The sequence below is a fragment of the Barbus barbus genome (assembly GCF_936440315.1).
Source record: "Barbus barbus genome assembly, chromosome: 12".
In the NCBI taxonomy this organism is placed as follows: Eukaryota; Metazoa; Chordata; class Actinopteri; order Cypriniformes; family Cyprinidae; genus Barbus; species Barbus barbus.
Genome location: NC_136740.1, coordinates 25,292,027 through 25,319,135, shown reverse-complemented (window position 1 = coordinate 25,319,135; position 27,109 = coordinate 25,292,027). Strand labels below are relative to the sequence as shown.

The 27,109-nt window shown below is 37.6% G+C and overlaps 2 protein-coding genes across 2 annotated transcripts; one reads left to right on the top strand and one right to left on the bottom strand.

Annotated features, from left to right (window-relative positions):
• Nucleotides 1–648: 648 nt before the first annotated feature.
• Nucleotides 649–1,710, bottom strand: LOC306878569 (beta-2 adrenergic receptor; the record flags this gene model as incomplete). The annotated part of the gene is made up of 1 exon (XM_079430996.1): nt 649–1,710. One exon carries the CDS (start codon nt 1,708–1,710, stop codon nt 649–651), a length of 1,062 nt encoding a protein of 353 aa, XP_079287122.1.
• A 2,599-nt stretch (nt 1,711–4,309) lies between these two features.
• Nucleotides 4,310–26,692, top strand: LOC306878384 (pleckstrin homology domain-containing family F member 2-like). Its single transcript, XM_079430712.1, has 2 exons — nt 4,310–4,509; nt 20,278–26,692. Exon 2 carries the CDS (start codon nt 20,289–20,291, stop codon nt 21,006–21,008), a length of 720 nt encoding a protein of 239 aa, XP_079286838.1. The 5' UTR covers nt 4,310–4,509; nt 20,278–20,288; the 3' UTR covers nt 21,009–26,692.
• Nucleotides 26,693–27,109: the final 417 nt, after the last annotated feature.

The following is a 27,109-nucleotide window of genomic DNA, read 5'->3' as shown; positions in this document are numbered from 1 at the left end:
ACAATTAACCCTGATAATGTGTTAACACTCCCAAGTGTTTCCTTATCAGTTCTTAACCAGTGTATATACACACATTTTGCTAAAGCCACAATGTTTCAAAATATCAGTTCTCCACAATGAAAAAAGATGTCAAATTAAAATTCTAGAGAAGCATCCATATGAAGACCCCCCCCCCCCCCCCCCCCCCTTTTTTTTTCTTTAGTGGGACTGTCATTATCCATGCTTATGGATGTTTTCAAATACAAGGTGAAATATTGTGGCGAAATTCATGCAAAGTTTAGAATAAATCAAAAGAGGTGACCTGAGAATAGTGACATATGCCACTTAACAGGTGGTTATGAAGGCCTTAAATCACACTGGCATCAATAGGCATCTTGTGGCCTAACAGTTGGAGGTCTAGGCTAGGATGATAATCAAAACATTTGATTACAAGGAATGATCCATGTCCTCAATGTGTCTTGGAAAAAGCCAGTTAGCCTCAAGTTGATCCAGGGGGACTGGAAAAGCTGTTTCTAGCTGGTCTGGTAGACCCTGGAGCAGCAACAAAGCCATTTGAACCAGCTTGGTCCATCTAATGCCCAGCTAGAAACCAGATACTAATACAGTAAGCACCACCTAAATCGGGCTACCGCTCAGTAATATCATTAATTAGGCTTGCTTGACTATTTCCTCATTGTCTTTCCCTCCATTTACAGTATTTTCATACTCAGTCTTTTTAGGCGCAGTGTTCAATTGAGCGGATATGAGAAGTTGATACGCGCGACTTCTAAACTTCTGGTCTCTCACGCCATATATAATAACATTACAGCAGCTGTTCGAGGTCAAGATCCAAAAGGCAAAAAACGCAAAATTGCACCATTCGTTCCCCAGCACATTTCCAACTACAAACACGGCGATGGGAGTGAAAGAAGCGGTGAAAGCCAGCGTCAGAGTGCCTATGGTCTTGGCAGCTTTGATGTCGGAGAAGGTTGGTTTCGTTGAGCTTTGACTCTCGGTTTCTGCGAGGTGTTTTCTTCTTTTTGAATGCTGGCGGATTGTGGTGAGGGATATGATATTGATGACAACAGTACCTCCGAGCAGCGTAAAGTCAAAGGCAGGGAAGAGCAAGAGAATGTTCCAAGCTTGGGAAGGGAAGTCTCCGCTTCCAAGCGCGTAATTGCACATGCGGCTGCAAGCATTGTACTCCAGTGCGATTTTATCGCTGAAAACCAATGGAGATATTGCCAGGAAAAAACTGCCCATCCAGGAAAAGACTATTAGTATGCTTGTTCTTTTTTTAGTTATGACTGATTCCTTGTGCAGTGGCCTCAAAACTGCAATGCTCCTTTCAATGGTCAGGAGGAAAATTGTTGTAATGGAAACTAAAGTGCATCCCGCAAACACAGGTCCGATGAAATTGCACGGGTGGAGAGGTGTGGTTTGGGAATTGCGCGCTGTCCACTCTGGCATTGAATTGTAGATCATGAGAGATACCTCTGCGTAAACGGAGACGGGCACCACAAAAATTCCCACAGCCAGGTCTGCCACGGCCAGTGAGGCTTTTAAATAACCCTGTGGAGTGTGGAAATGTTTAGTTCCAACGATCACTGCTAATGTCAGGAGGTTTCCGAAGAGTATAGCAAGTATCAGTGATATCATGAAGACCACCATGAGTATCTTATTGGTCGTGGTACAGCAACAAACACTGCAGTTTGCGAGCTCCTCTGGCATCCTTGTTCAGCTGCGCGTAAAATTCCTGTCAGTAGCACAGTGGTATTTCTCCTTTTGGCTCGGAGGTAATGCACGGCAACCTGCGCATGGTGGTCTGTCCAAATTGAGAAATTCACCCCTGCCAAGAATGACATAATGATGAATATGACGTTGTGAATAATGGTCACATTTTCTCAGGAAAAAGATATTCCACGAAAATGCTGCCTTAATATTTGTACCCAAAGACATCAACCACGAAATACTGAAACCAATCACTGGCATTACTTGGCATTTTGGGCACATCGAGAATTAAAAAAAAAAAAAGTGTATTAGTAATAATGCACATTGTGACTGAAATCGTACAAGCTATATTGTATTTTTTCAGTCTGGATAAAAAAAAAGTTATCTCATTTTAGTGTACATTGAGAACGAACTGTAGTATAAGTTATGGATCAGATGCATCAACTCTACCATTGAGTCATTAGTAAAACAACACAATTCCATAAAATAAATAAATATTTTAAGCATGTTAACTTTTCATGGATAAAGCTATCACACACATTTGTATGCATTTTATTTAAACATTTACCTGTGAGTATATTTAAAATCTTGAATAACTTTACTTTAAAACCACGTTTTCAAAATAGAAAAGCTACCATTTAGCGAAATGACACAAAGACGCACACAAAATTACACTGGGAAATGTCAGAAAACACCTCAATATTAGAACAAAAGCCTAAAGAAAAACCGTTTGAGGTACCAATTAGGCTACTACATATAGATATAATGTGGATAGTGCATATAGCATAATTGTAATGCGGTACAGCTGATGCTGATGTGGACGCACCTTAAAATGAAAATCCATATCTCCAACTTCTCTGCGTCTTCCAGCACATCTGAGAAAATATCTGTAATATTCTGCCAAGACTTTTTTTTTATTTTTTTTACAGTTTATAAGCAAACCACTTGACAAACTCTGCACTAGTTATGCATTTGGAGAAATGGGGAAATGTCCACTACAAGCCCCTCCCTGTCTCTGACTGCTCTTAACATTACGCGTGTGCAAGAACAGCCTTGAGCGCGAGGAGTGATGCCAGTCTGACGTGCGCTGCTGCAGTCTCTGGATTCCCCAGTGGCTATTGTTTACTATTCCCTTAATTACTATGCGGGCATAATCATTAGAGAAGCTATAAAATGATCAATCACGAGTAATCAGCCAGTGGCTCCGTTATGACAGCAGCAACATGCTCAAAAAGCAATTGTGTGTATCATTGACATGCGACTACATGCAATGAACAAAGTCAGAACTAAATACCCGATGAAAGAACAAAAAAAAATAATAAAAAAAAAATGCAGTTGTCCGAATCTTTTTTGTGCTGCATACATTGTGCACACATACATGCACCTGGGGGCAGCAGAGAGTTATACTGTTAGACTGTAAAAAAAGTTAACATATTCGTCCCACAATTTCTAACCAGAATGTAGAATAAAGCTAAATAAATTAGCATTTTGCATTAAACATATTTATATGTGTTATATTTATGTTTTAAAATATAATTAATATATTATTAATGTTAATTATTAATATGAATAGCCTAATATTAATTGATAATATGAAGTTAAACATATTGCCATCTATTCGGATCAAACCAGAAATAACCTGCAACCTAAATAGCAACAATGAAAATGATAAATTAACTCTTTAAAACAAAACAAAGAGCTGTGAGGTCCTCAGAAGTCAGGCTACTCCATGATGTCCAAACCTGTAATCAGAAATCTACAGTTTTAGTTTTAATGTGGTGCACGGGTATCATGTTTAAATGGCAAGGCTATGCAGAAAAAAAGAAATACAGGTAGTGTGACTATTATGGATGTGCTCAATCACCAATGGCCACTTCCTTCACACAGCACAGGAAAACATTATTGGGGGTCTTACTACGAAAACAGAGAAATGCATGCTGGCACTTTTAGTATTTATTTACTATACTTACCTGAAGTGCCACACGATACAATATTTGATACAACATTTATGCTTTTGAACAGAAAAAAACAAGCAATATGGCAACAGCTTGATAAGAGGCTCTTATTTACGGTATATGATGGGGTCTTTATATATCAGAGGGTTTTATTAAAATTATGCAGATAGGCCAAAGGTGAAAGGTTAATGCTTCCTTAAATTTGATAATGTGATGTATCCTCTACAAAAAATAAATAATCCAAAGGCAACGAGTATTTGTGAAACACTGCAACATGCAGAATTACCCACTTGTTGTGTTTTGCATAGCCATCATATCAACTTATCTGAGAAAGACAAAGGTTATTTGTGTTGGTTGCAAATCTAAATAATTGACCTCATAACCCAGTAAAACTAAAGATTATGTCTTTATAACTACTCTAACACTTTAACTATACTCAGTTGGGTTATTAAACCTGGTTAACTACACACAGTGACCTCATGACTCGGGCGGTTATTTATCTGTGGTTTATTTCCATGAAACATGTAAGTGCATGTTTCCAACGATAAGGAAAAGCACTACAAGGAACACTAGTATGCGATGAATACAAGGATCAGTGTTTCTCCAGATTAGTCCCTGCCCCTTCTCCCACACCACCCCGACCCAGAGTCACGCTAGTGACGCTTACATTCCCTGCTCCTGCCCTCAGCCATATTGAAAGTGCAGTTTCCGAGTTTGGCTGCCTGGGAAAGTGGCAAAAGAACTTTCATCTGACGCTTTTTGAATTTTGAATTTTGAATTTAAGTATTTTGCCCGTTGGAAAACTTCCCAGAGATTGTGGCTTCGCGTCTTCAGCCGTTGATCGGTAAGTGCGCGCGTGCCTGTGTCTAAACTTACCAAGCGCTGGTTTCCATTCGCGCCTGTAACAGCAAGTTTGCGTTGCAATTGTTTAACTACTTCGTGTTTATCGTGGTTCGTTTTATTATTTTGCCACATTAGTGTAAATGAAATGTGTTTCAGTCAGGTAAGTTCGAAAGCTGTAGGAAAAAGTCTATTCGTGCGCTATGGGACAGTCCAAGCGCCTTGTTAGCTTTTAGCATGCTAGCGTGAGGAAAAACTTTGTCAAAGATGAAATGTAAAACTAACTTGACAACAGCAACATAGTTGGTTTGCCATTTAAATATGTTCCTCTGATTCATAGCTCATTTTAGCCAGCCAGTACCAAACTCTGTGAAAGTAGCTGGTCTTTTAATCGAGTTGTCAGTGTCAAAACAAGAAAATCAGAAAAGTTTAAAGCTTTATGACAAAGAAAGTACCTTAAACCAATCTGGTTTAAACCTTTGCGTTTTTGATCTGACAGAACATCAGAAGTTTTGTTATTCGCCTGTGTGACAGCCAGTGACTCATCGAAACTACATAGTGAACGCCACCCAACCCTGTTCCTTGCTACACAGCATGGTATCAGTCATAGAGTGACGGGAAAATTGAGGAGTTGCAGATTTTCTTCTCTCAAATCGCTTGTGAACGAGAATATTTGCAATTGCTTTAGATTTAAAATCGCATAAGTTAACTAGTTACAAGTTGTGGTGGTTAGGGAATACTTGGTCGACATGCCATGGGTAATATTAGACACAACATGCAACTGTAAAATGAAATAAACACATGAATCCAAACATATTTTAGCTGTAGAGGTATTATGAAACTTTTTAGTTGCTGTGAAACCATGAATTTAGGAAGCAGCTAGTCTGATACTTTTGCTTCCTAAACATTTTTTGCTTCCCCAATATATTTGATAAAGATATATATATATATATACATACTATTCATGTATGGGTTTTTTATGACCTCACACCGAGCATTAATTTTAGAGTTTTTTTTTTAAGATGAGGTCCTCAGAAATGTTTCGTATATTCTATCATCACAGTTTCACTTCTGCATTCATATGGCTGTATGATTCACACCTGCACTTTTAAAAAGGGCACTGGAGTTGGGTGTTTGTATTTGTGAAGACGGATGCTGTCATACATTCATTGATGTGTTTTAATGTAGTCTTCTTGTAAATTTGGCTTTGTCTGTTCATACGTTTTTGGACTGAGACTTTGTGCAAAGTTCAGAGACTGATCTCTCTATGCATGTATGCATGCATGCATTTATGTATGGTCAATACTAATATAAAATTTTCAACATTTGAGTTTCTGACACCCGACATGCAGAAGGAGAACCGATTGTAAAATGTTAATTTCTGCTTTTCAGTGCAGAAATAATCATTGGACTGCATAAATAAAAACATTGTGTTATGTATATTTTAATTATTTTAAATGTATTACTGTTACTAATTATTCATTTATTTAAAATTAATTGTTTTACATGAACTGTTTCACTTGTTAACACTTGTTGTTTTCTATTGAATATAGTGGTGTTGTTGGATGCTGTTCTCTAGAGAGATATTTATTGGTAGACCTGACACTGAAGAACCAAAAACAAAATGAGAAATGTGTGAATATCAGTATTTAAAACAAAAAACTAACCTATCTCAGAGCATTTGCTGAACATGTGCACATTTTCAGAATGAAGGAAACAGATGTTGTCATGGTGCGTTCCTTCATTTAGCTTTATTTCTTACCTTTGGTGCTACTGTCCAACCAGGACTTTCAGATGTGAAAAGCAACTTAGTGGTTCAAAATAACTATCTTTACCAGCTTTGCTTCATACTTCCACTTCTTTACTTGATGCTTACATTGAATACAATTGGTCTCATTTTCCTAATAAAGTAAAAATATATAGCCTTTCTTCAGAACAATGATATATTATTAACGGACAAGTCAAGATTAACTCTTTAAGGTTTCATTCTGTTAGAGTTGATTTTGTTTCTGCATTACAGTCATTACTCTGCCATCAACCTCAGCATGCTCTCTGTGATTCTGTGCAATGATTATTTTAAGCAAACATCTTAATTGTAAATGTGATGTGTCTCTTGAAGATATTGAGTCAACCATTTATAATGCTTTAAATCAATCTTACGTAATAATAATAGTAATAATATGTAATATGATTTTCATATTAATACATCCAAGAAGCAGTCTGTGCTTATGCAAGTCTGTCTTAGATGTCAAAGTAGAGGTTGTCGAAATTGTGCTACCTTCGTCATGTCTGTAATGATGGGTACAGACATATGGCCAAGCAGTGTCAGCAAGACAGACAGCAGGGTCCTACTGAAATGTTGTGCAGTGTAATGAGGGAAAAGCTAGTCAGTGATTTTTGTTTTGTTATATGCAGCTATTCACCAAAGGTTATGTCTTAAGAGGTCCTTGAATGACCTGTTTGAATCCCTGCTGTCTTAAAAGCTGTGCGCAGTGTAAGGTTAATTGTCATAGAGAGCGTTGTCAAATTGAGCATTGCCTGTATTCAAGGCTCTACTCATCACAAAGTGTAGTACAGCATTGGAACCTGAATCACTTCTGCATCACATTTTTGTAAACAATTCTGGAATTGGAAATTAATTGAATATTTTGGTTTGATGTAAAATCATGTGAGCAACACTGGAAAAATAGCACTAATAACACTAAGCAGCACATGTTCCTTATTTAAAACAAAAGATTTCATTCAGATTAACAGACCGGCACACTGACGTTTCTGTGAATTTAAGGCAAAGTCATTGATTTCATGTAACGGGCTGTGCTGAGCGGTTTAATGATGCTGGATGATGTTTTGACATTGTTAGCGTGAGTATTAGATTTGAACCTATAAGCTACACTGCAGAAGGCAAACTGCTTTTTAAATACACATTTACTCATAGCTGTAAAGCCCATGTCCTCAAATTGTGATATGATCTAATCTATTACCTGCGGGTTATTTATGCATACTGATGTGACAGGATGCATGGTTAGATTTTGTGTGTATGTCTGTATGAACAGGCTTAATCAAATTTTCTGGGCTGAAAGGTTTGAGAAACTTAAAAAGGGTTCATTTTGAAGATCTTGTTTATGTCTTGAGTTGATGGAGAAACCAAAAGATCTAAATGTAGTTAAGTTTTAATGGTTAAAAATATTTTGCTGAGAATAGAGAATCTTGTTGCTGAGAATAGTTCTGCTGTATACTTCCTTAATCTTGATTTACTGGAAGGCACTGTGCTGCCATCAGTTAACTGTTTAATTTGCCTAGAATGGTTTATTGGCTGAATTAAGGTCAGACATTTACTGTACAAAACTGCTGATTGCAGTTACTTTTGACAGGTTTGTTGAGTTATCTTGCTCTGGGGCGAATCCAGAAGTGCAGTCATGCAAGTTTACAAGTCATCACCTACTTCTCTTTTACAGTACTGACTTAAATGCTGGTTTCAAAATAAAAGAACTGTTTGATCACAAAAATGTAAACTTCAGTAGGGGTCAGTATGTCTTACCCTGTCACCTCAAGGACATAATATGGAATAGCTTCAGTTAGGACTGCACGATTGATTGAAATAAAGCTGAAATTATCATATGGCTCAGTGAGATTGGTAAATTGAAAAGATTGACATTTCTGCATTTTAATGAAATATGTGCTGCTTGTTTTAGAGTGAAGTACGGTACTGTGTTCTTAAACGTGAGCTGCTTTTAGTGTCTCAATTCGTAATACATGCTTCTCCTCACAAACTCCATCTTTGCAGCTGCTCTGAGTGCATTTGAAAATGATGCCGAAAACATGTCAATCACAGAATCTGGCCATTAAGAATTTACTGTGTATGTGAATTTGACTAATTTTGGATGAATACATCAAATAGAGGGCTGAAATTCTAAAAGGTCTTAACTTCAACCTGCCAAAATAAAATTTTAACTTGAAGACATTGACAAAAATATATTATTGTTGTACAGGAATATCACACATTTTTCATCGGTTTTAATTTAAACAGTAGCCTAAACCTTTTTTTGTGCAGCAAACAACCATAAATGTTAGTATTGTAATTTTACAGATGTGCTATAAAATAAGATTATACATTTTTCTTAAACACTTATTTTACAGTGAAATATTACAATAGTAGTATTTCTCATTTTCTTATGTTTTTAATCATAATAAGTATAATAAAAATAATTGTAGATTTAACTAAATGTTGGGCTGAATTGTTTAGCCCTACAAAAAAACCTAGATATTTTGTCACATTTTAAAGGGATAGTTCACCCAAAAATGAAAATTCTGTCATTAATTACTCACCCTTATGTCTTTCCAAACCCGTAAGACCTACTTTCATCTTCGTAACACAAATTAAGATATTATTAATGAATTTTGAGAGCTCTCTGACCCAGCATTCCAGAACTTGCTACACAGGTATGTTGAAGTATAGAGATATATGAATTTCTCTCCTAAACCTTTTTAAGCCTGTCCTCCTTGAGTATGAGAATATCATGATTGAGTAATATTTGCAGCATACAATGTGTCTGGTCTTGTGAACTGCCTTTTATATGATCATTAAATCATTTGATTTGATCATTCCCATGAGATGGCTGTCTATACAATAACAAATACTTTTTTTTTTAAAGCTGACAGCAGACAGTGTGGTTTGAAGGGATTCTTTGGTTTTTCTAAATGTAAAGACATCCTTATTTTGGCAGTAAGGTTGTTTTGGAAATAATACTTTTAAGGAGAATTTTACTGCTTTTCATTTCTCAAGGTGTCAGGTTTTGTGCTGCTCGTAGTGGATTTTCTTTTTTATGGCTCTTTCTTGGACTCTTTCTTTCTTAGATTTATTATATATACTGTAAAATTGCCTCTCTAGTCTATACCAGTCATAGCCTAACCAGGTATGATGCTAGGGCTGGGCGATATGGCCTAAGAAAAAAATCTGAATTTACGATTTAAATCGATTTTTTTTTTTTCTCCCTACTTAAAATCAATCTGCCGTTGACAAAGAAATAGTTCAAAACAAGTTTCAACTTCATTTTGTTTTGATTTTCCTTTCTGGGACTTGATCTGGATTTCCCCCTTGGGGTTAAAGTGCAATTAGAAACAACAAGCCAAAAAGACAAGATGGCAGGCGTAGCACGAGCGTAGCACATGCGCACTGAAGTTAACAGTAATCAGTTAAACAGAACACTGTTCTGGGCCGTTGTTTCACAGTTGAAAACAAAACTAAAAAGACGGACATCAAAATAGCTGAGACTGCAACAACAGACGCTCACATTGACCAAGCGCTTGTGAGCGAGAGGGTATGAGACGGCTCAGCTTTGGTTTAAAAGAGTTCAAAAATATTTGTTATCAGTCATGACTTAACGGGGTAAAATTGAGCAGACACTGAACATGGTTGAAGCGTTCTAGAGAGCATGTGCGCCGACCGCTTCAAATGGAGTATACTTTGAAAGGCTGTGCGTTTGACTGTACGCATACGCTAGCGTACAAAAACAAAGTAACGTTAGGCCTTTAACATCATGATGTCTATCAGCCATTGGCGAGGGACAGTAGCATCGTTTATCGGCCAAACCCTATATGGCAAACGCGTGGGGGGGAGGGCTGAGCTCATTCGGAATTACGGGAGCCCAGAATGGAGCGTCGGCGGATGTTAAAGAGAAAACCGATATTCATTCAAACAAATCGACGTAAACTACACATTCGAGTTGATCGATAAAATCGATTTATCGCCCAGCCCTATGTGATGCAATGAAGCATGGCATAATTTCAATCACTTGGTTTCTGTTTGCTGTGCCTAATAACTCCACTCGCAGTGAAATGTGATGGTTGTAAATTCTGCTTTGTATATCTTTATATTAAACATCAAAAATTGGCATGTTGCATCATGCAGCATTTTCACTTTCAGTGTGGACAGTCTGGAAAGATCAGAGGCGAACTGTGATTGTATAAAACTTTCATCAAATAACTTTAGCTTGGCCTGTACGCTGATGGTTTTCAGTGCATCTATATTTAGTATGCAAGGCTAGGTAGACTGTTTTGCAGGATCATTTCGTTGTTAGTATGCTCCAGACGTGCTTGAATAAACATGGAAGCTAAGCACATCATTAATTAGTTGGTGTAGTCTGAGCCTTCAGTTGTCTTATCTCTGAGCTGTTAGTCTTTAAAGTCCGTGTATAGAAACAATTCTCAGAATTCTCTTAACACATTACAAATGTTAGAAATGTATTGCTGAAACACATTACAAAGACTCTGAACTATGTAGTACTGAATTGTGGAGTTAAACATGAACTTGCACGCTCAAACATGTATGGCTGTATAAATCCAATTAAGCTACTAGAGGTAGTATCAGTAGCATCCATTCAGGTTGTAGCGGTATTTGACAGTTGAGAGAGATGGCTGCTTTCCAGCGAGTGGGCGTGGTTTCAGCACCGACAGTGGACACGCCCCCAGCGTTTGAGAGCAGAGAGTCCTGCTTATTTTTCAAAGATTTTGATAACTTATTTTAGTTACTTGGCGGGTTTTTTTATGATTCAAATTTGGCTGGGTGGTTAATAACACATTTTTCTGTTGTGTGACAAACTCGGAACACATTTTAATATCACTTTACACGGACTTTAATCTTCTTTCACGGCCTCTCCCATCTCTTTCCCACCTTATGTCACCTTCCTAACACATACCAAGCTCCTTCACTCTTATGATACATTGAGCTCATTTGTGTCATTTAATTCACAGCACACCATTGTGATTTGCCACTAAGCTGACGGTACTGACTCACGCCATTCAAAATCACATAAATCTGCATCAGAGAAAGCAGTTAATTCCTGTTAGTGACCATTTGTGCATTGTATTTGCTGTTGATTGACGTGTCTGACAGCTCCTGCTTTCCTCTAGCAGATGGACTATCAAGTTGTTGGCTTCTGGAGGACCAGGTGCTGCCTCTTAGACCTGCAATGTGTTAGCGTTCTGCAGAGAAAGAGAGGTCTGGTCTGCACCTGCTGCTCCTCTCCCACCTGCAGCTGTCTCTGATCTCCCATGCAAGTGTCCAAAAGCGCCAAGATGCGCTTTTCTGCTTAGCAGCTGATGTACTGCAAAGCAACTGTGAAATGGAGGAAAAACACAACACCAATATTTTTGTGTTACTGCGATTATAACTAGGGATGCTCCGATCTGGATTTTTGCAGGGGATACCGAGTACCAATTTCTTGTCATGGTGATCGGCCAATACCGATGCCGATTCTGATGCTTCAAGCTTTATATAACATGTAATAATGTTATATAAACAAAATCACAAAAATGATTCCTTATACAGTGAACATTTTAATATGCCTTTAAAATGGGGTTTATGCATAACATTATGTATATCAGGATACTTTATGTAAGACAAAAATAAATACAAACAAATTGTAGCAGTCTGATGCAACCCACAAGGTTTATTTAAACATTATCCAATAGTAAACTGTGGAAGACAAATTAAACGTTTAATCTCCTAAAATTAAGAAGTGTGGTGTAATTTATCAATTGTCCATAGTCTGAGCAGGACAAAAATAAATAAATCTTTAAACTCCTAAAAGACTCCAACATGGAGAAGTCTGAAGTAACACACAGGGTTTAATACTGTCCAATATAAGACTGAAGAGGAAAAAAGAAATAGAAACATTTAAACTAGGCTGCTGAAAGAACAAAACGTAGTTTTGTAGTTCGATCACGTTTATATACACGGACGCTGCGGATATATAAAAAAAAAAAATGCATTCTGATTATTTGCGGGTGGATAAAATAAATCATAAATGATGCAAGTATTAACTTTTTTTATATATATATATTAACTTTTTTTTTCATCAGGCAGACGATTTCATTTGTGTGTGTGTGTGTGTGTGTGTGTTCGCCTGATCGGGAAGTTACAGTGACTGAAGCGGTGACATTCCAGATAAAATTTGAAAGGAGAAAAACCTGTTAATGCTATCGATTAGGTTAATATGGCCAAAGAAGATATTTTGTTTTATAAATAAATATTTATTTAAAAGCAGCCCACAAGCAGCGTATTATGTTACCGTTATGTTAGGTCGATGCCGATCGAGCGGTGCATCCCTAATTATAACTAATTGCTTTTTTTTTTTTAATACAAGATGTGACCTGAAAAACTTTATAAAAGGACACATTAGATTAATCAAAAGTGACATTAAAGGCATTTATAATGTTATATAAAGTTTTCTATTTCATAGAATCCTGAAGATTGAAAAACAAATGCATCACTGTTTTCCAACAGTGTGTTAAGCTACACAACTGTGATATTAATTTAAAATATATATATTCTTGAGCACATAAAGCCTAATTAACATATGGTTTCTGAAGGATCATGTGACACTGAAGACTGAAGTAATGGCTGCTGGAAATTCAGCTTTGCTATCACATGAATATGTTTTAAAATATACTAAAATAGAAAAGTTACTATAACTTAATGTTTCACAATATCACTGTTACTGTATATTTGATCAAAGAAATGCAGACTTGGTATGCATAAGATATTTCTTTTAAAAATCTTACATAAAATATTACCATCCCGAAACAAACACGCATAATGTAATATATAACTATAGTACGTATGTACATGGACATGTAAGGGCGGTTTGATCTTTGCCATTTCAGCTGCACAATTATAAAAGAATTTCAACTCAAAAATGTTTTACACGTAATCAGTTTCTGGAAAAAACTGTATTTTAGTGAAGTAGTAAACTTAATGGCCAGATAGAAGCACATTGTGACACTCCCTACGTTGCCTAATTTTATATTACATAATTTATCATTTTATATATTGCAACATCCCTTGATAAAAGATTGGCTCTTGCCTGTTGCATGATGAAAGAGCTTTTGGAGGATTTGAGAACCGGGTGAAATAGATGCTGTGGCTAATGCTGCAGTGAGTCATGCCGGAGAGAGTCTAATTATGGAGACCGACACCCGTCCATCAGCCTTTGTCATGAAGGCTGGCAGAATTAGGATGACATCTCTCTGCATGGCCAGTGTGTCCAGTGCAGGCCTTCCAGGCCTCTTTTCCAGATCAGATTCACTTAGTCATTGCCAGCAGCCCTTCTAAGCAAATTCAGTCAGGGACTTAATAGCCAGACCCATACGCTTCAGCAAAGGAAATTAGCGTTTGAGCAATCTAGTGAAGCAAGAAATATGGCTCTTTATCTGTTGTGCTTTGAGGGACTACAGTGATTAATATGCACTTCCAAGCATGTTTGTATTGATATCTGCAACTAAAGCATTTTTCAAAGTTTTGTAGCGATACATTCAAATTAATATTAATAACACAACTTGATACCATCTGACTGACATGTCTTTACAACCCTTGTATGTTTTTTTTTTTTCCTTTAAACTTGATGTTGCGTAGAGTGTTGGATATCAAGAAAACCCTACCTGGTCTCATGGCATAAACGTACCCAGGGGCACTTTTTAGCGAGACTCAATTACGTACCAATAAGTACATATCACTGCAGTTTCCAAAAGAAATGAACACTAGAGGCAGTAAAACTCAGACACCTTTTATTCCTTTTCACACAAATTTACAGAGTTTTGATTAATAAAGCGTAATTTTCGCACAATTACTTGAAGAATATCATGTTATGTCTGCAAAACAATATTAATATGCTGGGAGATTTGAAAACTGATGCTTTTGAACGTTAGCATCACACATATCCAGCTTCAAATCTATGGGTTTTCAGAGACGGAAGGTTTGTTCGGTAGCTCACAGGGTACGGAGATGTACTTGAGAGGTGAGGAGCTCCGAATCCTGTGTAACTACGGTTCGACAAAACGGTTCAAATCGAAATATAAGCAAGTTCAAATAGCACGGTTGCATCAGCAAATGCGCTTTTATATCAGTTTTGATTTTGTTAACACTATCGGGTAGGTTTAGGGTTGGGTTTGGTGTAGGGCATATTTCCGGCACGATAGAGCATTAACTTTTAGTTTTTTTAGGGATATTTGAATTCTGAACCGCCGCAACACATACCTGAAGCAACGTAATAAAAACACAGCAATACGTACCTATATCAACATAATAAAAACGTGCCAGGGTTCACGTATTGAACTGGTGTTTTAGTGCCACTCTTTGAAACTGCAGCGAAACGTGCAGTAAGGTACGTAAAAACGGTCTTGCAGAGAAGTACCCAGAGGTACGTATTTTTATGAGACCAGGTTGAGAAAAATCATGCTTGCTTAGAGTCTCAAACATCTGGTTAGTAATGAGCGATATAAACGATATGTGATATAAACGATACAAAATTGGCCTACGATAGAGATTTTAATTCTATCGCGATAATGCATGTTGATGACGCAATCTACCCGCGAAATTTAGAGCAACGACCTGCAGCCGGCTGCAACGCATCATCATATTCGTCATCTTGAATAAACATGGCTGAACGCGTCAGCGAAACAGAGGAGCTCGTGAAAAAGACTGGTGCAACATCTATTATTTGGACTTGGTTTGGATTTAAGCCGTCCGACGAGCAGCAGCAAAATATACTCTGTAGAGTGTGTGGGGCAAAAGTTCCAGCTAAGAGAGGTAACACGACTAATCTGTTCTACCACCTCAAAACTAAACATGTCGTTGAATACCAGCATTGCCAGGCAATGCAGCCAACCGCAAAATCCAGTACGAAGAACGCAGGACAGAAAAAACAGGAACTGATCCAAACCTCAATCCAACAGTCATTTTCAAAAGGTACTCCTTATATTAGGAAGAGCCCGCGATGGATTGAAATTACCAGGGCCATAACTGTTTACTGTTTACTTAAGGACTTAAGAATTTTCTTTATTTAAAATAGCCATGCCTAATACTGGAAGTATATCCCTAATTCACAGTGTCCGTTCCTTTATTAACAAGACGCCAGTTTTAATTTCATTAGGAGAACACAATGTTTAAAACCAAATGCGTTACCTTAGGCTGCAGGTTTGAAATATGTTTTTATTTAAAGTATCTGTGCATTACACAAAATAATTTTCTTTGCCTAATTAATACTGGAAGTATTTTCAGTACAGTGTATGGTCCTTAACTAAAAAGACACCAGTTTTTTTGTTCCCTGCAACTTGGGTGGCATTTAAGAACCAAGGACTTAAACTAAGTGTAGTGCCTTTTAGAAGGAAAGATTTTCTTTTATTTATCTGCAACATTGTGTTCTATAATTACAATTTTGCTTTTGCACAATAAATGTTCTCAAATGACATACAACGTTTCTTTATTTCTTAAAAAAAAAAAAAATACATTTAGCAGTTTGGTTTTCCTAAGGGTCTATGTAACCTGTTCTGAAATGGTTCTACTATAATTTATATATCGCAATATATATCGTTATCGCAAGAGGCTGCAATGTATATCGCAATATATGGAAATGCTATGGAAACACTGGACGCGTGTATTTCAGCCGAGAATGTAGTTGTTTAAAACTCAAATCTGTGGTTTATTTATAAAAACGACGCCTATTTGAAAATATGAGCTCCAGGCGATCACCGGGCGCTCGTCCTCATGTATCCCGAAGAGAGGGGCATAACCTCGGCTAGTCCTGACATTTGCCGCTGGCTCTGGTGTCTCTGTAGTGGATAAACATAAGATATAATTAGTTTTGGGTAAATCTAACAGGTAATCTTTGGTCTATCGTACAGCTCCGGGTATCCACATACAGCGACGATGATTTTGTCTTCTGTTGTTTCGGATTTCTGCCTCCGCTCGTAATCACGTCACTACTAGAGCAAGCTCCTGATTGGTTAACGCGGTGCGAATATCCGCCAAAGTTCAGATTTTTCAACTTGCGCGAATCACGCGTTTTATGCGCGTCAAACGCCCGAAACGCTCCATTCACGCCGCAGGATGTCTTTTCGCGTCTTTGCATTGACTTAACATGTAAATCACTCGCGCTTAACGCTTCATTCGCGTCTGGTGTGGACGTACCATAAGAGTTGCTAAGTGCTCATCACTGACCTTTTTGTCACTCAGAGAACTAACCTTTTACAAGGCTGCTATTTAGACGCTTTGTGCTTTAAACCAGAGGCTGTATTAGGGAAACCTCTGAAAGGAGTTGGTGTTTGGAGCACAACATGACACATTTTGTCCTAGCAATGCATTTCTTTTCTATGTGGAACACAAAAGATTATTTCTTTTTTTCATGTTCATACCATGAAAGTGCATGGGCTAAAATATCTTTTGTGTTTCTTTGCAGAAGAAAATCATACAGGTTTGGAACAACATAGGGATGAGTAAATGACTATCTCTTTAAAAACATTGAAACGGGATATTCTCAACAGATAAAGTGAAAGGTTTTAATGTTTTGTCTACAATATTTAAATTTTTGCTATGATTCGGGTGCATTTTTGTTTGAATTTGTGTGCAAAAATTCCTGCTTTCTTTTTGTATTGCCATGACATTGTCTGATTCTGTGTAGACTTTGTATTTGTATGTCGCACTCGCATTAGTACAGTACTGTCTCTAGATAGGTTAATGTGTTGATAATACTGCAGAAACATGTAAAACACAATGCTTCTAATACTCAAAGCACCACTGGTTTTCACTGTATAACTTAAAATGCTAGCAAATGGAACATGTTTAGATATTCTGAACATGTAGTATTGCCCACAACATGTGTGGAATACCCTTGCATCAGTTTTCACTTTTTATAAGAAGGAGGAAGTGAGTCAGGAAAGCGCTGCTGTGTAGGAGGCTGTGGTGTCCTTTCACTGAGTTTCAGATACACAGAGCTTCTCTACTGCCCATCGTGTTACTTCAAAATGATTGCTGAGCTCCTCTGAGTGTCCATGTGAAAGACTGTGTAATTGTTCACATTTTTGTCTTTTCCTTTTTAGTTTGATATCATTAACCCGACGTTCTGCTGTTGTTTCCCAGACGCCAACCGTTCTGTGCCCTGCAGGTGTTGAAAATAAAAGCACAAAGGGTTAATGCTTCATTAGTTGTCCTACAGCTGACTAGTCGATTAGTGAGTTGTGTTAAAAGCCTTTCAGAAAATTCATCATCTTTAAAGCACTATTCAGACAAATGTCTTTGGCAGTTGCGTCATCTCTTTTTCTGTTAATTGGGCATCCCACCACAAGCGATGTGTTTTAAGACACTTGTGTTAAAAGTAGTCTTGACCTTTGAAAATGTGTCTTGAGACCCATGCATTGTGTTCAAGTGATGCTTCTTTTTGGCACTTGGTGAGATAGTCTGATGCGGTGTCACAGTTGCAATTTAAATGTACATATTTGCTGACATTAAAGGAATAGTTCACCCCTAAAAAATATCATTGTTATCATTTACTTAATGCATGTTCCAAATCAGTAGGATTTCCTTGATACTGTAAAGCACAAAATACTTCTGTGGTATTTTGTAGAATTCTTTTATTAATTTTTGAGCTTACAATTAAAATCTAATGTTGTTTTGGACACCATTAAGTATGCATGGACACAAAACACTTTTGTGTAGCATCTTTTGAAGAAAGAAGTCATACAGGTTTGGAACAAGACACACCTTTCATTTATGAGTGAATTATCCCTAGTCTATTACTAGTAGTAACTCTAGTTGGGAGTCTAGTTTAGTTGTGTGTGTGTGTGTGGTGAAGTTTCCTGCTCGGGGTGGTGCGATTGGAGGAGATTGCATTAGATAAATATGTGGTTTGTGTGAGAAGTTTGAAGTTGTACACGGCAAGTTTGCTTTTTCAACATTGAGGTCAATGTGTAGGATGTATTAAATGTCACGGCGTTCCTCTCTTGGTGAAGGGGCTCGTTTGGTGTGCCTTGTCATCGGATTACAATATGAGATTTATAACAGAGGCAGAACTCGGGTTTACCGTAGCATCATGGAAATACGGCCAGTATTGTTTCTGGTCTCTTAATCCCCTACATTTTTAACTGACTTGTGAGTTCACCAAGCTTCACATTGATACCCTTTTTACCCTAGGCGTCTAAAGACCTCAGATTTCTCTTTTTGTTTAAACACACTCTGTATCTTGGAAACCCAGCTGCTGTGACGCTGAGATCAGGTTTGATCATTTCTAATTCACAAAGAGGAAACGAGTTGATACCAAAGATGTGAAAAGTAGCTTTTGCATGAGACTAAACCAGTGTGTGTTCGTCATGATCTGCTCAGCCATCTGAAGCAGCCTGGTAAGTTCTGGGTTGAATAAACAAGGGTGGCACTACAGTATTACACACTTAAGAGATTTTAGCACCTGCTTATTAAATGAATCAGTTGCATTATGAGATGTTTGTCATTTGCTGCCACATGTTGTTTATTTATATTTAGTGCAGTTCATTTCTTAGACCTGCACAGATGCGACTGAAGTGGCGGGTAGATGGTATGTAATGTGAGAATGATCAGATCCTGTTTTCCTACCTTGAAAAGCTCATGTAGCTCTGTTTCTCTCCAGCCCTGTGAAAAGATATTCTGTGATAATCAAAAATGCGGTTTGATTGGAGGATTACTTTTAGAGCTGCAACTAATTTTGATGATCTGTTGATTTTCTGTGATAAACTGGAAAAAAAAAAAAATTTATTGTGAAAGCATGTCATTATACATCTTGACTCATGCTCTACGTCAAACAATCTGCAGATTGAAGGCTATTCCAAAAAAAAAGAAGAAAAGCCCACAATGATATTGTTCTGCAGGAACACTCATTTTTTCATTTGATCAGACTTGTCTTTCTGGTGATGTATGGGACCACTCTTTATTTTTAGTAATCCTATATTAGGCACTATTAGTCACAAAAAATATTGTTGGGTAACCTTCTCACAATACTTAATTTTCAGCAGAAACATTTCACAATTACCACAGCAAAAGAAAAAAAAACTGTCCTGGGTGTTTGTTGTTTTTTTTATAATTGTATATTATATTGTTTATTTAATATTATAAATATAATTGATATATTGATGTCTTCAGTGTCATGATCCTCAAGGAATCATTCTAATATGCAGATTTTTATTATCAATTTTGAAAACAGTTGTGCTGCTGAATAGTTTTGTTGGAACCGTGATGCTTTTTTGCAGGATTCTTTAAATAATTTATTTGAAATAGAAGTGTTTTGTAATGTTATTAATGCCTTTGTCACTTTTGATCAATTTAATGCATCCTTGCTGAATAAAAGCGTTATTTCGTCAAATAAATAAAATACAAATAAATTACTGATGTGGTAGTTTAAATCAACGTTATGTTTGTCAACTAAGTAATATGGAACAAAAATATAAATTAAGAGTAGGGAATGGTTGGATGCATTATTTTGCTGTAAGTTTAATAATGATATCACATTAGTGGTTAATCAGTTACACGCATTGATAATATTTACATTTTAATTAAATGTTCTTCTAATGAAATAGTCTTTCAAAGCATTTGACAACCTGACTGAGAGAGTGAAAATATGCTGATGATTTTCTTGGAGTCATTAAATATAGAAAATTGAAAATGATAAAATGCAAATCAGAAGCATTTTCAGTAGCAGTGTATGACTTCCGGACCTCTTTGTGTATATAAATCAAAAGCATTTGCTTTTATGTAGGCCTAAGTAGCCATTGCTTCAAAATTGACTAGATACTGGGAAGTATTTAAAGGCCACAAAGAATTGGTAAAGATTTGATAAAACACAAGTGTTCCTTCCTTAAGTCTGTGTGGTATCATCTCTTTACTGTATGTGTGCTGATATTGTCTGAGCCATGATATTCAGTTTCTGTTCCTGCTCCAATCATAACCTCTTATTTTTCTCCTTCGCTTTCTCAGGCGTGTGAAAGATGGTGGACCGCTTGGCGAACAGTGAGACCAACTCTAAGCGCATCGGAGTTGTGGAAGCATGCTTTGGCACAGCAGGTCAACCGCTGGCCATCCCAGGTCGAGTGCTGATCGGAGAGGGCGTTCTCACAAAGCTGTGCCGCAAAAGGCCCAAAGCCCGGCAGTTCTTCCTCTTCAATGACATCCTGGTGTACGGCAACATCGTCATCCAGAAGAAGAAGTACAATAAGCAGCACATCATCCCTCTGGACAGCGTCACCATAGACAAGGTAGAGGACGAGGGCGACCTGCGCAACGGCTGGCTCATTAAAACGCCCACCAAATCCTTCGCTGTCTACGCCGCCACAGCAACGGAGAAGTCTGAGTGGATGAGCCACATCAACAAGTGCGTCTCGAACCTACTGGAAAAAAGCGGGAAATCTCCCACCGGCGAGCACGCGGCCGTCTGGGTGCCCGATTCTGAGGCGACCGTGTGCATGCGCTGCCAGAAGGTGAAATTCACCCCCGTCAGCCGCCGCCACCACTGCCGGAAATGTGGCTTTGTCGTGTGCGGCCCGTGTTCGGAGAAGAAGTTCCTGCTTCCCAGTCAGTCGTCCAAACCGGTGCGGGTTTGCGAGTTCTGTTACAAGCAGCTCTCCACTGGCGGCACCCTCCCGTCCCACTCGGACTCCTACAGCAACGTTATCTCAGATGACGACGACGACGATGATAGCAGTGACTAAGGGTCACTTTTAGGAATATTGACATTCTACAGATCATATCCCATTATTTTAGTCTAATTTTCTTTCACGGTTTGCAAAGGTTCCTGTGGCAAGAACACTTTTCCAAAACGATTAAAGGCCCCTGTGCATATGAACAACAGGTTTGATGGGAATTGTTCCTGCGTATGAACACTACTTGCTGGCTCGCTGTACTTTCACATTCACATTTCAAAGTCACTCTCATAGTCCATTTTAACCTCTTTCATATGTATTTCTTGGCAATGGTGCCCTTTCATCCCCCCCCCCCCCCCCCCCCCCCCCCCTCCTTTTAGCTACCGCATTCTTTCTGAGCGATGCTGCTATCCGCTTGAGGAAGAGAATGTTGGGTAATGTGATTCCGGGCTGTTCCTAGGCATACACTCCCTCAGGTGAAACCGCGTAGTGCATTATAGCTTGGTTTTAAACAAGGAACTGCATTTAATGCTTTGAACAACTAACCACTAACAAACCGTGAAAGTGTGCGTTCATCAGGTGAAGGTCTTCTGTTTCTCACTTTGCTCAGTTTCTAGTAATTGAAAATGACAAATCAGATAGACGCTACTAAGCTTGTAAATGCATGTATATAATGCTGTGGTGTAGGAAGTCTGTTGGAGAATTCATCTGACAAGGTCGTCGCTACCTTAGTACCTTCTTATTTATCTTCAGGATCCTCGAAATGAGAAACTATTTATGACTTGGACACCTGCCATCATGTGATGTGCCATCAAATGACTTATTCTGTGTAAAGGTGCACAGGTATTTTTATTCATATGACTGTAGTTAAGATCAAAACTAGACCGACAGTTTCAGTTGAGGACAGTCCATTATATTATGACATTCCCATGAATCCAGCTGAAGTATTTTGTGACATCTTAGTCCACATGCCCTAAACTAGGTTGGCGTATCTCTCCAGCCCTGATTTCAACTCTATACATATATACACATTAGCATGCAGCCCACAGGAATCACATGTCACTAAGGTGAAGGAAGCGCTATCCATTTTGTCCGCTCTCTCTCATTGGGGTCTTTGTGTTCGAGAAGTCACATGTCTGGCCTTGACAGTCAATCCTACACATTTTGAACGGGAATTGAAAGCATTATGAGGAAGAGACTATCACACAGCCACCTTTTGTTTTGTTTTTTGGCTGTTAGACAAGAAAAACTGCACTAACAGCTTTCCAAAGTGGTGTAATGTTTTAATAAATGACTCTTGTTGGACACTTTAGAGAGAGACAGTAGTATATTTCATCAGCGATCTTCCAGGTTTACACTGGTTTTTACTTCTACACAAGTCAAGCTGGTGGGAGAATCAGCTATACTGCTTGAGAACTGTCTCAGTACTGAATACGTGATCACCTGTGAACATGGCATATTTTGTTTGCGTCAGAATAACAAAACTGACATTGAAAAGGGATATTTAATTAGCCTAACTCTTCTCAGACCGTCTAGTTCATATGCAATGACATACACTTAAGTCAAACGTATTTTTTTGCTTTTACACATTTATGTGAGACTTATTTGAGATTTAGAAATAGGTTTACTGTGATTGACTCAAGGTAATTATCTAATCTTGCTTTTGGAATATAACGTTAGATTCCTGGATAGTTATATTTGGCATAATGTTTGATTTAATAAATTGTTTTAATCATTCCAAATTTAACCTGAGATGATTTGTTTTAATTTTACTTATGTGTTGTAATATTCTGCATCAGTTGTAATATTCTGAGATGGTTGTTTTGATTTTGCATGTTTTAAACTTTTGTACAGTTTTTTTTGTATATTTACTCTTAGTTGGGCTTGCTGCTTTTTTTTTCTTCATAGCGTTTCCGTGTGGTTCATGTGTGCGTTTCCTGAACACCTCTGGATCAGCTACCAGCACTTTACTCTCTCTGCAAACCACAAGAGAGGGGCGGGGCCTGGTTGGGGGAGGGGCTTGGGTAGGATGTGGGCGGGGACTACATGTCTTTACAAATCTGGCCTGCAAAGACAAGATAAATGATCTGAGTAGAGGATAAACAGGATTGGCATTTACTTTCTATTTGTTTTCTTTTGTGATTTGTGAACATGTGTGAACATGTAATTTATGGTTGCCTTGGATGGATTTTAGGGGATTTTCTATTTCTTGTACATTTTTGCCATTTTTAGTTCTCATTCAAAACTCTGAAAGGGCTTAAAACTGAATGTAATCCATCATATCATCGTTATTAGATACTAATTTTGAGGAAAATATATGCATTGCTTAAACTCGTGTCTTGTCTTCTGTAATAATTGCCAAATACAAGTACCAATGGCTCAGCATATGCAACAGAGAGTATTGATGTCATTAGAAGTAGGATTTACAAGGATCAGAACCGAACTGAACGCTTACACACTGCTGGGCTAGCCTGTTATTGTGATGGATAATCTGTCTGCTACAGTTTAGTCTATTTGTGTCGGCCTTTATATGGTAATCCATGCCACGTGCAATAGTATGGTAAGGGGATTGCTCAGTCACTGGGGTTAATGTGCCATTTAAATTCTTTATTTGACATGATTCTTTAGTTTATGTTTGATTAGAATTTGTTCTGAAACTTTTGGCCTATAATGGTCACAGAGGTCTCTAAAATCTAGCTCTATATTTAGAATAATCAGCTTTAAGGAGTCAGACTTTTATGGTGTTAATGGCACTCTCTTGGAACAAACCACTGAAGTCTGAAATAGAAATGTGTGATTTTTGTATGACGCTGATGGACAAGCATGGAAATAAATGGTTGGTTTAATCCATTCATTTGTGCTGTGGTGTGACATGACGGTCAATAATATTCAGTCATTTGCCACTCAATTCCTTCATCAAACTGACAGTCTGGATTTTTAATAGGCGTTAGAGGTGTGGTGTGCATAATCCCTGAAACGTTGTCAGATTTGTGGGAAATTTTAAATTACCCTGACCACCAGACCGTAAAGCATATTTGGGTTTGTCTATATTTATAAAAGGTTTCTCTGCGGATCATTTTGCTGGTTAATAACCTGTTGGGACTGTTTGTTTCTCAGAGGGCCCTCGGCTGCAGATGTTGAACCCTTCTGCTCTGCACATGTGGATTATTATGCTGCTGATATAAGTGATTAAATATCACGTGCATGTCACAATGCATGAAAAATCTCCATAATACAGTTATCAGTCTGGGTTTATCTAGGGTTAAAACAAGTTTAAGCAGGACATTTTACATGCTAATATGACCTTTAAACTTTTGGAAAACAAAATCAATGGAGTAGAGTAGTCCTGCACACATTATAACCAGAGTATGACCATAACCAGAGTAATCTTTGGTCTTCTGTGCTAATACACAAGTCAAATTTAACATAAGAAACAAGATATGCACACTCTGCTGGTGTTGAACATATTCTAAAGGATCGTTAAGATTATTAAACAGTCTAGGTTATCATGTGGGGAATGTGAGCCCGGTCTCATGAAAATGCGTATAAATAGTACGCCAAATAAAAAGGAAAACTCGTGGTACTGATGGCAAAAATGGACTTTGGCGTAAATATAATACGCAGCTTTCGCGTAGCCTATATATGATATGCATCTACCCAAGAACCCTAATCCTACCCATCGCGTAGCATATACACTCCAAAGTCCATTTTTGGACTTACTTTAATACGCACTTTCATGTGATCGATATCAAATTAGCATCTTTTGTGTTGCACACAAGCAGTTCATAGATTTGTAATGACATGATGATGGTGTGTAAACAGACAAAATTGTCATTTTTGGGTAAACTGTTCCTTTAAACATAGTTCACTGTAAATGCAAAATTCTGTTATTGTTTAATCAAATGACTTCTCTTCCATGTATAACTTTCTTGTACGATTTTCTTATATAAAACAGAATTGGTGAACTGTCTCTTTAAGAACTGAATGCTATATATGCAATTCAAGCAGCTTACAAATTGTTAGTTATTGCAAACTCATGCAGTGTTTAATGATATTCCAAGTTAAAGTTCGAAACTAAATGGAATTTTTGAAGTTATCGAGCATCAGTTATTAAGTTTGACAGAATGCACTTCCGGTATCAGATGAATTTCAATGAGTTTGAGTTCAGTCTGTGTGTAGTTGTGGGTGGGAGGATGGAAACTGGTACAGAATGGCAGAGTGGCTGAGATTCCGTGACAGTTTTACAGTGTGCTGCTTAATGACAGCTAAAGTGCGCCCCCTGCTGGCAGGGGACAGCGGTCTACTTTTTCCACTTGTACTGCTAATTCAACCTCAATAATGGTGTGGCAGTCAACAATTGAAATCTATACTCTTAAAAACAAAAAGTATCTAAAAAAGGGTTTCTACAGTTATGCAATAGAATAAAAATTTTGGGTTCTCCTAGGAACCTTTAAGTGAAAAGTTCTTAACCAAGTGGCTGAAGTTGTCCGCAGACTGGAAAAATAAAATCAGACCAAAAAAGGTCTATCAAAAATATCTTTAATATCAATAAACATGTCTTAAAAACAGACCAAGGAGTAGATGTTTCACCCCTTGCTTTCCTCAGCACTCACACACAATTCCTGTTTTTTTCTTTGTGAAGAACGTTTTAATAATCCAAAGAACATTTTCCCACTATATAGAAACGTTTGTGGAATCAGAGATGCCAATAAGAACCTTTATTTTGTTGTTGTGATGGAGATATTAGGCTTTTCCACTGGTACAACAGAAAATTGCTCATTTTACTTTACCTTCTGAAGGAAAGTGCCCACACACTGCAGGATGTGAGGCTTTCATCTGTGTGTTCTTGTTTAAAAATGCTGGACATGCTTTTGCCCTTTGTGTCTGATGAGAGTAGGAGGAAGGTCTTTTTTCCATTCCTTAATACCCATCATTACTATGGAATAGTCTGCTTTGTGACTGCATAATTTAGAACTGTCTGGGCTTTCTGATATTACTTTGCTTTGTGTAACACACGACCATCTACAGCACAGGAGGCGTCATTTTAAAATTTTGATTGTTCCTTTTATAGTGTTTTTTTTGCCCTTTTTGGAGCATGACAGCGCTGTGAACCGTCATTATATGGCAAAAGCTGTGTAACGATTGTTCAAAAACGTCTACTTTGTGTTCCACAGAAAATAACAACATAGCCTTTGAAGGACTATTTAAATTTTTAGCTGAACTACTACTTTACCATGCACTTGTGACACCCTGAAAGTTTGATCACATGTATTTATATGTATATATGTTCGATGTGTATGTTTATTATATTAATGTATTTATGCATGTTATATCTATCTATCTTTGCTGACGATCTTCTTTATGATCGCTACAACTAACTTGTGAGATGAAATATCCTAGTGGACAGTTTGGAGGAGACGGTGAGTGGTCCAGGGTTGCTATGGTGACGGTGAGCTGCTAGAGACTCTCATTATTAGAGCGGCTCAACTTTGAATAACAACTCAACTTTGTCCGTCTCATTATTTGTCAAATAGATTTAACTGCAGTACTGCAACTGGACAGTGGGCATGCTACACACTCCTTAGTGAAGGACACTGGTTAGCAAGGGAAATATTTTTGACAATGTAATTTTTTTTCCGAACAGATAATGTTAATTGGATGTGAAAAATGTCAATTATTTATGTGCTCTATAAAATATTAGGCTATTTTAAAATAGATCCATGTGTTTTCTGAAGAAAAAAACAAGTGCTTGATTGCAGAACAAAAAAAAAAAAAAAAACCTAATTCATAAAGTTATTTGTATGATGAGTTAATAAGTATCAATGGAATTATACTCGAGCCACCTATATGCAATTCAATGTACATATTCAATTCAATATGCAAAAACAAAAGTCTTCTCATTCACCATCCACCACACTCAAGTTATTATATTACCCAAAACCAAATTGCCATATTTTGAAAGAACAAGCACAATTTTAACGCAATTAACTTTCATGTAAAGTGGAAACCACTGAAACCTGTGGATAATTGTGTGGAAATTGTTTTTCCTCAAGAAAATGTGATTGACTGTGTCACAACGTGGTGTGCCCCACTGTGTGGCTTTTTTTAGAGATTAAGCCTGAAAAAATGAAAAACTCTCCATAGCTGCATCTTGATGAATGCCATCTTAT

Coding starts and splice junctions, on each gene's coding strand:
- LOC306878384 (XM_079430712.1), top strand. CDS start 20,289: ATGGTGGACCGCTTGGCGAACAGTGAGACCAACTCTAAGCGCATCGGA.